We start from the raw sequence: 16,997 nt of genomic DNA on the forward strand, positions 1-16,997 counted from the left end.
CTTGTGGTAGGAATTTGCTATGCCACTTCTGCTGTTTTTTAATAATTTCAATACAACATGACTGTAGAATTGAAAGAGGTTTATTAATTAAAAACAACAACAAAAGGCTTCCCACCATTATATAAATAACAATTACAGGATTCTGGAAGTGGAAAACAGTCTCCTGTGCTTAAAGGGGCATACTAAAGGATCAATCAATGGAAGTACGGTGTAGTTGTCCTCATTGTACTCGGGTTATTCAGATAGCGGCGGTTTCAGTCATCAGAGTCCATGCATCATAGGGAGCTATCCTTAATTTATAAAGGTCACATTTAAAATGCAGTCACCGTTTTAAAAATCCTTCAATCTATCTGCCTCTTAATATTCCAGATGTTACAGAGGCAAGAAATTACACTTGGTTCTGAAGCATGGAAATGGTCTATGTGCTGACCAATGTTAAAGATACAGGCTGTGTCCAACTACTGCAACACTAAATACTAACTTAACACCTGAACGCTGCAGAATGTGTTTTTGTAGTATATAAAAGGATCTCAGCTGGATTTACCATTTAAAGTCACTTTGCCAGTGTTTACACACCAGCTGGGAATTAGAATGTAGTCTTCATTTGGAACGTAGTTGCAATATTATGGCCACAGCGTTTGTGTTTGCCACCTTTGTATGAGTGAAAACTCATGTACTGAGTGCTACTTTCACTTTAAAAACACTGATGAGAATAGTGAAGGGGAAAAAAGATGATAGATGGCACAGATTAAAGCTTAACGTTTTTCCACCCAATACTGACAATCAACCATCAGATTTTTAAAAAGTTCTCTCATCCATAAAAAACAAATAAACAGTTGAGGTCATGTGAAAAACTACGTCTAGTATCGCAACAAAACAAAAACAACAACAAAACCCAGCAAAAGACAATGAGTGGAAGCTAATACTGGTACCGTCCTCGCTTCCCTCCATGCCCACTGTGTCCTCCGTAATCTCCGTGTCTGCTGTGTCCTCCTTGATTCCACCCACCTCCTCTCCAACCACCTCCACCTCCTCCTCTTCCTCCCCCTCCTCCCCATCCACCTCCACCACCTCTTCCTCCTTGTCCCCAGGCTCCTCCACCTCGTCCTCCACCACCACCGCCACGTCCTCCCCAGCCACCACCTCCGCCATCTTGTCTTTTCTGCCAGGGGGGCATCTCAGGAGGCGGGGCTTCGATCTCTGAGGGACGTCCTCCTCGATCAGGTACTCTTCCCATCAAGATCTGCGAAGACAGGTTAAACAGAACATCTATGAAGAAAACGTCCAAATCGGCCTGATTATTCCGGCCGTGGGAAACGTTTGCTGCACCTTGTTGACGGCACAAGCGGTCTTCTCCCTGCTCGAGCCACTGCTGGTCTTCACCACATTGCAGAGATCTTCTCTGGCAGCCAGCAGCGCCGCTATGTCCACAGAGGACTGAGGCCTCAGAGAGTGTCTCCTAGGCTGGTAGGCTCCTGCCATGCTGTCCACCTTCACCTAAAACACAACACAACTATCTGAATGCTTTTCGCTATCCACCAAATAACCACAAAACATTCTTCAAGCAAGCAGATGTCAGTTTGAAGTGTGACTGTAAACATACCTTGGCTCTGTCTGACCACCCAAATGACTGAATCGTGACGTCGAGCCGTTTGATCAGCATCCTGCGGCGACATTCGTACTCCGACGATAGAGTTGCGTTGATGCTTTGTAATTTTTCCTGCAAGCATTAAAAAAAAAAAGGCCTGTAACAACAATACGACCAGATACATACACAGTACAGTGTAGCTATGACATTCAGCCGATCATATACATACCCACTGTTCACTACTGAGTGATTTCTTCAGCACTGGGTTTCCAACAGAGGCACCAGGAAGGGTTTTAAGCAAGTTTTCAACCTGTTAAACAAAAAAACGATCAAAGAGAGACAGTGACGTAAAAATACAGTGATTAATGTATCACACAATTTCCTCCTAATTTGCTATCTCAAGTATTAACAGCTAATGCAGGAAGAAAATGAAGGAAATGTGTTGATGTCTGTCTGTGCCACCTAATAATAATGAGCAGAGAGTGCTACACATTTAAATTACACGGTCCAGAGGGTTTTTTTAATGTGTTAATTTGATTATTTTGGAATGGGTGGGACAGTAGTTGCCTCACAGCGAGGTGGTCCTTGGTTCGACCACACCATCTCCCCAAGGCCTTTCTGTGTGGATTTTGCATGTTCTCACTGTGTCTGAGTGGGTTCTTATCTAAGGCTTCCTCCTTTTTCTGAAGAATACTTTTTTTTTTAAAGATTGCATCATGCCTTGTGTTAAAGTAGGAGGAGCAGATCTTTGTTCATTTTCTTTTTTGTTTGATTGCTTTGCAATTACCGTAAAAGAATTGCGCACACTGCTACTGCTACACATACATTTTGATCAATAAATCGAGCGTTATTCTTGCTCATCCTAAATGAAATCACGTGCAGTTCAAACAGCCTCACCTTATTTTGAAGTTGAGAGAAAACTCCTGCAGCCTCCTGTCCCTTTGGCACGGGTAGTTTCAGAGTTTCACAGATTGCTGTGAGCTCCTGGTTCACTGGACTCTGGTCTTGTTTATCAGAGACTTGCCTGCTTCTCACAATCTGGGCTGCCTGAAGCTCTGAGCTTAAAAACACTGAAAAACAGACACAAAAATTTAATCTTCCTGCTTACTTACAGTTTACAGCCCACAGAGTGGATTACACAGAATGATACATACAGACAAACTTGAGATGGTCTTTTGTTTTCTGCCCAGTGCCCTTGAGAATCCCTGAAACTTCACAGGGGCAGTGCAGCTCCCTCAGCAGACCACTCATCTCCAGCTGGAGGCTGTCCATATCATCTTGGAGGAGAAGAGCAACCAAAACAGATGTGAGCGCAAAGATTAGACACTGATTTTTAGATCAGATTAAGGTGAGAATGGATGCTGCTCACCTGGGCCTGAGGTGATGCTCTCCTCCAGGTCACACAGCGGCTTTAACCTGGCTGACAACCACTTGCAGAGGTCCACATATTCAGGCGACTGCAGGCCTCCTTCTGCGGCTCTGAGCAGCGCCTTCTCCTCAAGCAGAGGGCCGTCATAGCTACGGACCAGCACACAGCGCCAAAAGTCAAACACAGCCAGGAGTTAGACGGGGGTCTTGGCTCAACCGGCTGCTTTATTTTGATTGAAAACACGCCGCAGGACGTGGAAGCTAAACAGTTATGCTAGCAGTGACTTCGCTTACCCAAGCTGCTCTAACGAGTCCAAAATGTCACACTCCATCGCTGAAGCCGCGAGCTGTTTCACGCGCGTGTATCTACTTAAAACATAACAGCACAGGGGGCTTTAGCGTCCATTCATTTCTTTATCGTGGATATCCTCCTCCACTGTGGTCCGACCATGAAAAAGACCCGGAATGAAACGGGCGAATTTCGGAACTATGTTCCGCAAATTTGGTTCCGCCTAGTGAAAGTCCAGTTTTAGCAAAACTGTAAGTAAACCGTGTCTGTTTCCAAAATTAGAGGTATATATTTAAAGTTAAAACAATAAACTTTGTGCATTGATGTCGGAAAATAGATGACAAATACAAATGCTAATATCTAATCAGCCAATTATATGGCAGCAGCTCATGTAGGCATTTAGACCTATGACCAAATTTAGCATCAGAATGGAAGAGAAAAGTCATTTAAGGGACTTTGAACCCATGTCTAGGGTTTACAGGGAATGGTCCGAAAAAGATTATAGCTATAGATAAATGGCTCCAATCTTAACCTGGGGGTTGTCTTGTTTGTTTTTTTGTTCTTTTTTTCCACAAAAATTGGTTCTTTTATGTGCATGTAACCTTCAAGTTGAGCTCGAATCTGTACTTTTGTATGTAAAGCTCCATGTCCAGACCAGGATGCAGGGGAAATGGACGAGACTGGTTCCCCACCATCCAGTTCTTCCTGGTGTCATTCTCTCTGTATTTGGGATACACGCGCGTCTCTGACTACAAACACCACCCGGGCGACGTCCTGGTGGGACTGCTGCAGGGCCCTCTCATCGCTGTGCTCACAGTGAGTGCATTTCTGCGTCACTTTTACTGATGTTTATTATTAAAGCTGAGGATATTTAAACAATTATATAAGGGGAAAACTGAAATCCTCTATTTTAAGGTGTAGATAAACATTTTTCCACTTTTTAATCATTACTTCTGAAACCAAAGGCTGGCTGAGCAGCCTCTTCCTAAAATAAAATGGTGTGGATTGACAAGCATAAAGACCTAATGAAGGATTTTGGTGAGTTTTGCCAGCTTTCAGGTTGGCAAAGGAGTAGTGGGACCCACTGGAAACCTTAGACCAGGGGTGTCAAACTCCAGGCCTCGCGGGCTGGTGTCCTGCAGGTTTTAGATCTCACCCTGGGTCAACACACCTGAATCAAATGATTAGTTCATTACCAGGCCTCTGGAGAACTTCAAGGCATGTTGAGGAGGTGATTTAGCCATTTAAATCAGCCGTGTTGGATCAAGGACACATCTAAAACCTGCAGGACACCGGCCCTCGAGGCCTGGAGTTCGACACCTGTGCCTTAGACTGAGTATTGATCAGTCCAGTGCAGGGGTGGGCAACTCCAGGCCTTGAGTACTGGTGTCCTGCAGGTTTTAGATCTCACCCTGGGTCAACACACCTGAATCAAATGATTAGTTCATTACCAGGCCTCTGGAGAATTTCAGCATTTCATGTTGAGGAGGTAATTTAGCCATTTAAATTAGCTGTGTTGGATCAAGGACACATCTAAAACCTGCAGGACACTGGCACTCAAGGCCTGGAGTTGCCTACCCCGGTGCTAGCCTGTAAATATAGACCAAAATTGAGGCAGTTCTGAAAGTAAAAGGGGTCTAACCAGCAGTATAAAGGTGGAACTAATAAAGCGTCTGTTAAGGTTATGATAATATGAGGCAGACAACTGATTGTATCTCCATCAGCTGTTATATAACTTTTGTAAAAATTTACATTTTGTCAGAATTAGAATTGGTACACATGTGTTGTGAATTTGGTTCATGCAGGGATACAGTGGACCAAATAATTCACGTGACCAACAATATCGAAACAATCCTGTTTGTATGGCATAGCAAGTTTTGCCCAAGGTCTAAATATCAATACTGAATACCACCACAGAATTAGGGAAAGTGTAATGACTGGAGTGAAACCAGACTCCAGACCTATCAGACTTCTCAGGCTGGCTATCTTCCACTCCTGAAAGCATCTACAATGGGGCCATCAGTATCAGAACTGAACTGTCAGCCGACTAGTATGACGAAAGTGATGGCAGCTGGATGCACCAAAGGAAGCAGCCAACATGGTGGAGGCAGTGTGATGCTCTAGGGAATGTTCTGCTGGGAAACTTTATGTCCTGGCTTCCATGTGGGTGTGACCCCCTACCTAATGTTCTAGACCACTAACAACCACTTATGACAACTGCTTTTCCTGATAGTGGAAGCCTTATTCTGCAGGATAATGAGTCCGTAATTCTATCGCTATAACTGTTAATTATACTACTGCCCATCTAAGTGAGAATACACTTTTTACATCTTAGCAAGTTCCACAGAAACAATTCTGCCTTCATGGCTTCTGAGAACCAGCTCACATTTCTATTGCATACAATTACCGGCAAACATTGCTGTGAATTTTGTAGGAATTTAGAACATTGGATCTCTCAGTTGTTGATAAAGCTTTTTCTGCAGCGTCCTTTGCAACCACTGACATCGACTCAAAGTAGAGCAGCTACTCCTCTACATCAACAAGAGCCAGTTAACGTGGTTCAGACATCTGATTAGGATGCCTCCTGGGCATGTCCCACTGGGAGGAGATCCAGGACATGCTTGAGAGATTACATCTTTCAACTGGCTTGGGAACGCCTCAGTATCCTCCTGAAAGACTGGGGGAAGATGTCTGCAGAGAGTGAGGTCTGGACATTTCTGCTTTGACTGCTGACCCATCAACCCTGCCCCAGATAAGTGACAGAAGATGGATGAATCGATGGCTAGATGGGTTTGGGGCTTGAACTAGTTCTACATTTTGTGGTCCCACCTCACAACGTATAGAACCTAAAGGATCTGTTGCTGAAGTCTTGGTTCTCAATCTTCAGAGGTCTCCACCCATTTAATGTTGCGGTTCACTGAATGTATGTCTTCTTTAATTTTGTCTTCTCTATACAACATTGTATACGTTGGCTGTGATCAAGAAATCAATCAAGCGCAGGCAAAAGATTAAAACTCACCATTTTATTATGATAATGTTATTTGATATGTCAAATTACAAGTGTATGATGTAACATAAAAACAGTTACAAACATATGTATGCATATTTACATTATATTTATGAAAAGTAACAAGCTACATCTGTATAAAGAAAATACAACTATGACATGAGTTATTGGTACTATAAATTTTACAACAGATACTTGGTATTCTCGAACCATGATAATACCTAGACGTGTAGAAACCAATAAAACCAGAACAAGAGATGTTAAGATGGAAACTAGGATGGACGTGAGGCACTTTTTTGAGGTTGTCAGGATGTGAAAGCAGATGGCACTAAAAGGAAACCCAAAAAAAAAAAAAAAGATGCACAGGAAAAAGAAATGTGCACAAATAGAGAAAGTGAAAGAACGAAAAGTAAGAAAACAGGCAGTGTTTTACAGAATAGTTAAGAATAGTACCATTTATACTGCAAGTTTCAAAACACAAATGTCTTCCACTATTTAGAACTAATCACGTAAATGTTACATCGAGCGCTGTAAGATGAAAAAAAGCTTACATATAGTATCATCAGTGCATCAAAGCATCGGAGAATTGAAACATAACCACTCAACTGCTGTAAAAAGTAACCGTTTTTAAAACAATACACTGAAGAGAAACAGGTTTATATAGCTTTTTTTTCATCTTTCTTAATCTACACAATGTCAAGAATGTACACTTGTATGCATTCCCAAAGATATGCACAGTTTCCAAGATTGAAAGAGGATAAAAGACTAGCAGCAAAGTGGTTAAAACTGAAGTCTTTATATAATGCAGGTCAAAAAAATATATATATATTAAAGCGGACAGACACATGTTGCATATATAATACAGTACATGACAGGAAGTTGCACTGTGCTGGTTAATGCAGAATGAGAAGTGTTATTTCAGCATTCTCTACACTTTGTATAAATGCACGTCCTACATTTTGCTTCTCAGCCAGCAAGTTTTAATCAGGTTCATCAAACCTTGGTTCAGCTTGCAATAATGCAGGGTAATCAGATTACAATGGGAGAAAAAGACAACCAACCAAACATTTGGTTACACACACACACCAACGCACACGCGAGGCACACGCACACCGCCAACCTACCTGGAATCTAGCACGCACACACATACAAACACACATCCGTGGGCACATATAGTAACACTCTCGCACCCACACACGCACAAGTGTCCACTTCATCACACAGAGCAATCAAACATTTCAAAACTGACCGTTGTCGTTATATGCTGTTGGAGAATTAGGGTTTAACAGTCGTTCATAGCTGATTTTCTCTGTCAACACAATAAAATTAGTGATTGTATCTAGCAGCTTTATACGTATGTATGTATGTATATTTATATATATATATATTTTTATATATCAAACTTTAAAAATAAGTGGACTGCCACTACTGTACCGTGTTAGCACTATCCTTCCTTCTACCGTACAAAACTAGAGAGAAACTCTATTAGAAGCTCAATAGTCATTTCCATCACAAACGCCCTCTACTTTTCAATGTGAAATAATACTAAAAGGTGACCTATGTACAAATGCTGTCATTTCAAGCTACGGTATATGCTGACAGCAACGATAAATACAACTCTATCTTTAAAATTTTAAAGACAAAAAAAAAGAAGAAACGAAAAAAAAACTGGGATTATTATCAGTACTTAAATATAGTGTTACATATTTACAGGTGTTTGGAGTTTGGTACCAGGGGTTTGTCGTCTACCTATATATAGCGTTTAAAATGTCCCGTCTAGTCACTGACTCAGTCCGCCAAGAGGTCAATGCGTTTCCCCACATTCGAAGGTTTGCATAGAAAGTAAAGGGAGCATTGGTTAGGGAGGAATCTGGAAGATAAATTGTTCTCTTGTACTCCAAAGTGAGGTGTGGTTTCTCTCTCTCTTTTTTTTTTCCTTTTTTAAACTCAGAGTGACAGGAGGTGGGAAAACATGCATATCTGATAGTAACAGCATTTGGATGTTGTACCAAATTTGCTATTAAAAAAACTGAGGTGGATTACACTTTGTAGTTAGGGAGCATTTGGGTTATTGCAGCCAGATGTCCAAACTAAGCTGTTCTTGTAGCGACTTTTACTCTACTTGAAGCGTTAAGTTCAATTTTGAATTTTCTGTTGGGGTAAGATTGTTTCCCAAAGGGTTTTAAATTTGGACATTTGGGTGAGGAGTGCAGGATACTGTCTTTCTTGCCAAGAGTTAGACCAGAAGATTATCATCATTCACATCTGTTTACTAAATATGAAGCTTCATTCATGTAGCTAAGACTGGAAACAGAGGCAAACATCATCCATCTGCTGAGGTTACCAATTTACAGGTCATAGCATGTTTGTGCAGTGCACTATAGATGTCAACATGCTGCCCTTGTCAACCGATATTGGCCTACCAGGAAATCCAAGTGGACGATATTTCTGGTCACTAATTTTGGCTATAGCCCTGTCCACATGTAAAGCGATTTTCGCTTGCCACCTCTCGCTTTGCAGCTGACAGCTGCTAGCAGACTTTTCAGACACTGGTTGCATAGGAAACCTTATTTCCTGCCCTATCGTTTGTCAGACAGCAATATCCTTTGCCATCCCATTGGTAGTTGCTTCAAATTGTTGCCTCTAGCCATTTCGCGCCGCTAACCGTTATTCCATCTGTCATCACTACAAGACTCCAAATTTCACTGACATTCCATAATCTCTGGTCTCCACGTCACTGCTAGTCATTTTTTTTCCTTGTGTGTGTATTTTTTTTTTTTTTTTTTTTTTTTTAAATAAACAACGTGATGAAGAAGCTTTTTAACAGTCTTATTTAGGATGAAGATTTTTTTGTTTCCCTGGACAAAGACGGGAATAAATAACAATAAAAACAAATTAAAATGCTGGCATTGGCCAATTTATTTTTAAACATCCGTGCATCCATATTTCTTTAATTCCTTTTTTTAATGCTCTTTTTGATTTAAAAAAAAAAAAAAAAAGGTAAAGGGAAAAAGGGATTAATGCGATTTAGAGATATCGGTTAGCTGCTTCCATCTGCTTTCAGTCTTGATATTAACAGAACGAGCGTCACTCTTCTCAATCTAACTTGGCAAGAAAGCCGATGAGTGCATTTCATTTCTTTGTTTACTCTGAAGCCAGCGCTTCCAAAAGCAGGATGGTGGTCAGTACTGTTATGAGTCAAAGCCTGAATCACGTAGTCACCAGTGACGTTACGTAACATAAAACCACCTGTGCGTATGCAGACCTATGCACACACACGCATACGAAACATCTCAGGGTTTAATAGCTGAGATGCTCAGCGTTCCCAAAACAATGCATTCATTCCTTCACTCGTTCATTCATTCATTCGTGGAAGGAGTGGACTAACTTTCAAGGAACAATGTAATACCACATTTGCACAACATTTGAAGGGGAAAAACAGAAAGATTCAGAGGGCAAACAAGGGAATTTGAAGAGGGTGCTGCAACCAAAGCTTGGAGAGCAGTGCTTTAAAAAAAGGGTTGTTGTTTTGGTTTTTTGTCTCTTTTATTTTTAACCCACTAAAAAAACAGGATGTTAACTTAGTTAAATTTTTGAACAGACTAATTCCAAAATCTGGAGTTTTATCAGTCAAAGAATAGTCTAATTTAAGTGCCATGTCATTTTAACCAAGGAGCACTGTAACCCCTTACCTCACCAAAACAAAACTTGCTGGTTGAGCAACATTTTAACACTTGATTAAGAACTAATTGTAAAAATGAGCAGGAAAATAAGAAAAAAAAAATAACAACAAACAAAAAAACCCACCAATTTCACTACAGCAGTAAATAACTGGACTATAACTGAGATTCACTGAAGTAAATGAAACTGTTGTGTGTTGGTTCCAATTATATGGTTCAAGAGGTTCTAAAATGCAATTTTCTCATGAGGAAATAAAAATCTTTGGGGGGGGGAGGGGGTGTTTAATGTAATGAAGTTGTTACCATTTTTTCCCTTCTAATCGTAGAATCGATCCCTTTATTTTGGAATGCAATCAAACGATCTAAATCACCTCAGGAAGGCGAGTTAGTCATTTTAACGTCTTTTAAATGAACTGCGCAAGCTGTGCCAAGGTGGACCTTCAAAAACAATCTGTTACTCTGCTTTAAAAAAAAGTGATTGAAAGGAAAGAAGGAAATCAAATGGCCAGACATCCACCACAGCAACTACTCTCAAGCATTAAAATTACAATAGAACACGGTGGTTAATATACCACAAGAATTTCAGAGGATTACCTTTACTCGGGGGAATATCATTTTATAGTGCACTTTTCTCTGTCTAATAATTACATTGTCAGCGAATGCTTAAGCCATGAAGGAAAGGCCACTGTTACCTAACTGCAAATTCACAAACAAGCAAAAACATATCCCTTTTAGCATACCCAAACAGCAAGTACGTTTTTTCCTCAGCGCAGAATAGTTTTGATTTCTTTTTCTTTTTTTTGTCGTGAAGTCGTCGCTCTCTGTACAAAAGACAATTTTCCTTCATGAAGTTACACATAACTTGTACTAGAAGTCTGATATTTGTGGCCTGGCTTATGAGTGTGAATGTGAGAGAGGTGTGTGTGTTTGTGTGTGCAGATGTGTGTAGTAACATCTCCAAGTCTATTAATCGTGACTTCTCCTCCTCCTCTTCTTCTCCTCAGCTTAAGCTCCTGAGCTTAGCTTGATGCTCAGAGCCCCCCTACCCCCCACAAAGCATATGGTTTTGTCCTCCGCTGCTGCTTGTCGGCGACAAACACAAACTGAAATCTCCAAAAGCCCTCAAAGTGGGGATCAACAACATATCACCCCGTCTGAGAGGGGAATGAAAAAAGGATGCCAGCTTATAATTTTCCGCTTTTATCCACTTCCTTTGTTTGCTAGCTTTGATGGCGTCCCAGTGTCCTGTGTCGGGTCACCCCGCGGCCTTGTGCTTGCCCCCACAGCAGCGGCAGGCCTCGCCACAGTGGTGGCACGCGCGCAGAGGCAGGTAGCAGCACATGCAGGGTGCGATAAACGAGAGCGCCACCAGGGCCAGCCAGCGCAGACAGAACTGCTCGTCAGAAGTGTCACATGAACAGGGGTCTGAGAAGTCACCCTCTGAGTCAGACATGCAGTGATACAGCATGCTCTCAGCGCATAGCATACAGCTGACTTTGTAGATGCACTGCTTAATTGGGTCGGGGGCATCCTGGCACTGCCCCCGCCAGTTGTCTTCGTGGTTGAACATCTCCCGACAGTAGATGCACCGTGAACGCTCGCCGTCCTCTCGCCGCCGTCTGCTCTTTTTGGACTTCATGAGGGGCGACGGCTGAGTCTTGATGGCCGTGTCCTTGCCCAGCCCAAGCCCTATACCTGTTCCTATACCCATTCCGGGGCCTGAGTGGGAGTCTCCACCGGGGCCATCGGGGAAGAGGTACTCACACTTCTTACTGTCCAGTTTGTGAAAAGCAGTGGGAAAGTCCAGGTCCTCACGGTCAGGTTCAGGTTTCCACATGACAGGGTGACGGTAGTCCTCGTAGCCACGGATGAGCACGTCTTTGCGTGGGTTGATGCGGACGATCTCTTCTTCATCCATGCGAAAACTGACACGGCGAGTCGACTTAAAGAGTCAAATCAAAAGAGGAATAACAAGTCAGATTGCTAGAAAGACTAGAAATCAACACTTTGTGGAAAATACTACATAAAAAGTACCTTAATGTAAAGAATTATATAGTGATATAAGCCAGTAAGGCAAAGGCAGACCTGTGGAGGCAGGTAGCGCCTGTTGCTGGAGGGGAACTCGTCAAAGGGCTGGGCGCGAACGTAGCAGCCCCTGAATGGCTCGGTGGAGACGACATTGTTCAGAGGAGAGAAGGGCTCTTTCATCGGGGTACAGATGGAAGGAGGCTCATCACACACCTACAGGCATACAGAATCAGCTAAGTATGCGAAACAGGATGAAACTTATAACAGGTTCAAATTTCTTCCTTAGTAACACATCAAAAAGAAAATCTAGTGAATTAACACTCTGATGATGCAATAACAACTTTTGTAATTATTTTTAGTTGCTTTGCTTACCAAAAATTCTGCGAATTATCACAAAGTTTTTGTTAACCAAAAAAAAAGAAAAAAAAAAGCCATTCTCACTTTCCACGATACTGTTTCACTGTTAAAAGCTCTAATGGTCAATCAGTTCAGTTTTCATGATTACAACAGCTTTGACTCAGTGTGTGTAGGCTGTCTTTTTTTGTGTGTGTGTGTGTGTGTGTGTGTGTGTTCCATTTTAACCACCAGGGGGCATCCTGCACCCACGCTTGTCCAAATGACTGAGCTGTGTAGATGACTCAAGGCCCTTCTGTTAAGAACTCAGAGTTCCCATCAGCCTTGCATGTGTTCCCACAAACATTTTAACTGATGCAAACATCTCCAAACACTGGCCTAAAAAGGCTCTTGACAATGCCGAAAAAAAAGAGAAAAGAAATGTTGGAAACCATGTGCTGCAAGGTGTAAGCGAACAATTATTTCCTTCCACCAACAATTACAAGAAGAAAGCTCACTGTTGACATCAATCGGCCTATAAATAACATCTTGTGAATGACACAGAGGACATCAAATGCAGGCAAATATTTTTACACATCTATAGAAATTATATTTAAAAAAGGAGCCTCCAACAGCAATAGCCTCATACTTTAAGTACTCATGGCAACAAAAATCAAAAGCAGCAGTGATTTTCATGATTCATGCATGCAGAGGTGATGAGAGTTGGGGGAGGATAGTTATTATGTTAAGAGCCTTGTGATATTTTGTGGAGCTTGATTTCAGTGCAACTATGTTCACAACTTCCAGCTTATTCAAACGTTCACGCAAGATACGGGAAAATAAGCAGAACTGTGCACCGGTCGCCCTCGAAACGTGGCTAAACTTCACATTCACGGACGCGCCTGCCTATTTCTAAACGCTCCTGTGATGTCTCAAAGTGACCCCCACTAAACTGAAGGTTCTTTCTCTCTGCGTGTCCCGACCGAAAATACACAAACACAGATGGACGCATGCCGAGGCGTCTCGAGTTCGATCCGACCGTATTCGAGCCTCGTACGCACTGGCTAGCTGACCCTCTTTTTCCCACACACATCCCGACCTCATCAAGGCAGGGTTAGTCCTCCTCTCTTCTCCTTCTCCCACCTTCTCTCCCTCTCTTTTTTCTGTGTGTGGAGGTGGTGCTGGCTGTAGTTAGTCAGTGCCGTGTGTAAAGTAGCCCACGCCAGTGCTTTAACGCACAGCGGAAATCTGGTTTGCTCCCAGCTGCTGCTACAGTAATTACTGTCCTGTGGTTGCTAAGAGATGCTTCCTTTGACTCCCCCCCCCCCCTTCTCCTCCACTAGACCCCTACCCCACCCCACCCCACAGACTGCTAACACATGGTGTGTGTGCGTGTGTGTGACTTTGTTCCTTCTCTGCCTCCAAACATACCAAGTGGTGCAACACACATCGACAGCGTCTGCAGGGGAATGTGAGGAACAGGAGACATTGGAGGCAGAGGGAAGAGAAAGAACAGAGCAGGAAAAAATGAGATTGTGTTGTATTTGTGTGTGCGCGTCTGAGAGAGCTAGAGCAAGCGAGAGAGAGAGGGGGGAGAGGGAGCGAGAGGCCAAAGAGTCTGCCGAGGGAATGTCATAAACCAGCTCCAGCTGGAGAAATGCAGCAGAGAACTTAAAAAGCCAGATGACAGCTGTATGTGTATGTGAGAGAAAGAGAGAAAGGAGCGAGGGGCGGCTGAGGGGGGGGGGGGCAAATGGGAAACAGACTTGGGCTTCCTTTTAAAGTGCTTGCCCAAGCCCCCACCATTCAAAGGCATGCGTGGGGGCCAATCTGGAGCTGATCTGACCCTAGAGATGTGGCTGTTTGAGGGAGGAGACGAGAGAAGGGGGAGGAATGCAGAGAGGGCGTTGTAGGTGGTGCGGAGCCACGGGCAACCTGGCTCCACACCAACATCAGGGATCCATGCACTTCCGCCCTCAAAGGCACAGGGGTTCAGGACAGGGAAGGCTGGCCCACATACTAAAAGCTTACGACACACACTTCAACAAAGCAAAGGAACGTATTGTGTGCGTGCCTGGATATTTGACTGCAAACATGAATACATGCTTTACTTCTCTATGAGCTTGTTTCTCACAGGCTAGAAAGAAGCCTGATGGGTGCTCATCTCTGGGTCCTGCCAGCTTAAAATTAAAAAATTTAAAAAAGCCCACTCCTGATGTGTCCTAAAGGAGTGGTTGGCTGTTTTGGGAAGTGAGTCTTTATTTGTAAGAGTGAGGTGAGATGTGTGTAACCAACTTCTGGCCTGCTGAGTTACATCAATCTACAAATACATTTTGTAGATTTTTGTCAAATTCACAGCAAAAGAGAATAAAAGGCATATTTCATAAAATGTCAAATGGCTACTTTAAACTACTCTTCTTCACAGCTCGGAGATGTCTCATAGAAAACGACATCATCGGTCAGAGTGAGACTGAAACTCCACTGGCCAACAAAACCCATGTGTACAAAACAGATAAGAGAAAACTTCCTGCCAGTTCTAAATTAGATGCGGATGTTTTCCTGTGGTATTCGAGAAAAGAAAAAAAAAAAGAACAAAAAACCCTCACATACATATTTTACTTAGTACTAGCGGAAGGACTGTAGCGGTACAGCATAATTCCTGGCAATGGGTCATCACAGCTGAGTAGGGTGTTGTGCAACCACTTTTCTCTATGGGTGAAATATGTTGCATGTTCGGTGTGTGTGTGTGTGTGTTTTTTGAGTGAGAGGAAGAATGTGGTAAGCTTGTGAAGGGCATACATGTGGGTGCTCAGCCTCAGTGGGCAGGATGTGGGTGGAGAAGACCATCTTCAGCGCACGAACACTGACGATGCACGCGTGTGTGCGCAGACATACACAACACACACAAATCCTTGTAACAATGCAAGGCTAGGATGAATTCCAGCAAATTTTGATACCCATCAATTTTTAGAGCCATCTAATCAAGGAACAAAAACAAGGCTTCATGGTGACCTCTGGGATCTGTTTTTGGCACAAGGTCACAGCAAATCCACAGAGAGCTGCTGCTGCTTCTAAGGAGATCTACCACTAATAAAAACTACACGTGTGGTCAACCAGGGGTGGGACAACATTTTGAAATCTTGATGCATCATCACACCGCTTCCTCTTGTGATACAATTATTAGCATTCTGGTGCCAAATATTAGCAGAAAGTGCACACGCTCCAAATACAGCAACTAATCTGACTTACTAGCGTGATTATTTCATGACTCCGTGTGAAGTGAATGAAATTACTATCCGTTTCCCACCTCTAGTGGTCATAACAATTTCTTTCTTTCTTTTATGGTTTTTTTTTTTTTTTTTTTTGCATTTTGCCTTTTACACACCCACACATGGCAGATGGAGGGAGCCACAGAAAGGTTGGGAGAGGGTGACACGCAGCAAAGCTTCTGTACTTCTTTTTTTTTTTTTTGAAAGTCATCATTTATCTGCACAGACATTGATGTGACTTCGTGATGGAGCTTGGAGCCACACAGCTTGGCTAACACCTTGCTGTGTGGTGGTATTTGCTGCTTCTCTGGCCGCAGCCTCTGGTTCACTTCTCTTTTTCTGAAGCCCAGGTCTCTGACCGCAACATTCGGATGCCAAATCACCATGGTGACACCCTCGGTGGCTCGCTGAACACCCCCCTTCTACCCCTCTCTGGCTGCACCCCTTACCCCCCCCCGCTGCCTAGCAACAGCGGTGCCATTGGATTTCCTGTATGTTCGGGCTGATTCCTTAAAGAGGAACTTTGCCACAAGAACTGGAACACCACTTTCTCCTCTGTCACTGCTCTTCTAGTCTGCATCATGCAGATGGGCAAGTACAGAGCAGATCAGAGGTAAGGATAAGCCTCTGGGAGGTTCATGGCTAAAAATTTCATTCACATGAGGTCCAACATGAAGTCAAAAAGAGACCACAAACGTGGTTCTGCCTATTCCATATACAGTGTGCAGAGTGGAAGAAATGATCAGAGGTGAATCAACACACCTCAGTGTTGCACAACAGTTAATCATTATTATGTCTAGGGTTTCTTTACAGCACTGGTGCATTGGATTGCTTAACAGTGTCAGAGGCTTCTATATTGTCACTAAATGTGTCCTACAAGAGCTGCCCTTCCTACTAATGTGCCTTTATCAACTTTGCAATCAGAAGCAGAACAGGTGGGTGGCTGGCTTTCCTGTAAAAGGCCGGATATCTAAAACAAATTACCAAGGGTGTGTTGCCTTGAACTATACACCTGCTGCCTTTCTCTGCTAAAGAGAACATGACATTCTTAAACACACATGGTGATAGTCAAACGCTTGTCAGGGCAAGGGCACTGAGTGTTGTTGTTGGTGCACTATATGGTGCATGCAGCTATTGTGTACAGGTTTAGTTGGTCTCAAATTTATTTAGCTAAAGTCATAGAGTCCTATCTTCACGCAAAGGAAGAATAAAGAGTCTTATGAGATGCGACCCTGACGTCAGCATCATGGAGAGATTAGCTTAAACAGGCTACACGCGAGTTCACAACTACCTACTGAGCACCTTAAAGTACCTTGTTTCTTCAGCTAAGACAACATCAACATCCTAAAGCTTTATTTGACTAGTTAAGATGAATTCTCAAGGCGATAATATATCATCTTCAATCCTGACAAGACTGACAGCTGCAGAGTTAGAG

General features: G+C 42.9%; 2 protein-coding genes and 1 long non-coding RNA gene across 3 annotated transcripts in view; 1 reads left to right on the plus strand and 2 right to left on the minus strand.

The window, feature by feature from the left end:
* Positions 1-64: 64 nt before the first annotated feature.
* Positions 65-3,427, minus strand: fam98b (family with sequence similarity 98 member B). The gene is made up of 8 exons (XM_003442840.5): positions 3,251-3,427; positions 2,958-3,106; positions 2,743-2,865; positions 2,486-2,658; positions 1,818-1,898; positions 1,604-1,720; positions 1,330-1,497; positions 65-1,243 (listed from the first exon to the last, which is right to left on the minus strand). The coding sequence occupies exons 1-8, from the start codon at positions 3,286-3,288 to the stop codon at positions 920-922; spliced, it is 1,173 nt and encodes a 390-aa protein (XP_003442888.1). The 5' UTR covers positions 3,289-3,427; the 3' UTR covers positions 65-919.
* A 181-nt stretch (positions 3,428-3,608) lies between these two features.
* Positions 3,609-6,607, plus strand: LOC106098060 (uncharacterized). The gene is made up of 2 exons (XR_001224148.2): positions 3,609-4,061; positions 5,729-6,607. It is a non-coding gene; the product is annotated as an uncharacterized LOC106098060 (long non-coding RNA).
* Positions 6,254-16,997, minus strand: part of spred1 (sprouty related EVH1 domain containing 1) — a 36,936-nt gene continuing 26,192 nt past the window's right edge. The window contains exons 5-6 of the mRNA XM_005477173.4: positions 12,018-12,173; positions 6,254-11,874 (exon numbers count right to left, since the gene is read on the minus strand). Coding sequence (XP_005477230.1) covers positions 11,188-11,874; positions 12,018-12,173 — 843 coding nt within the window. The 3' untranslated portion in view covers positions 6,254-11,187. The remainder of the gene's footprint in view (positions 11,875-12,017; positions 12,174-16,997) is intronic.

This window comes from Oreochromis niloticus, linkage group LG19, assembly GCF_001858045.2.
Source record: "Oreochromis niloticus isolate F11D_XX linkage group LG19, O_niloticus_UMD_NMBU, whole genome shotgun sequence".
Taxonomy (NCBI): Eukaryota; Metazoa; Chordata; class Actinopteri; order Cichliformes; family Cichlidae; genus Oreochromis; species Oreochromis niloticus.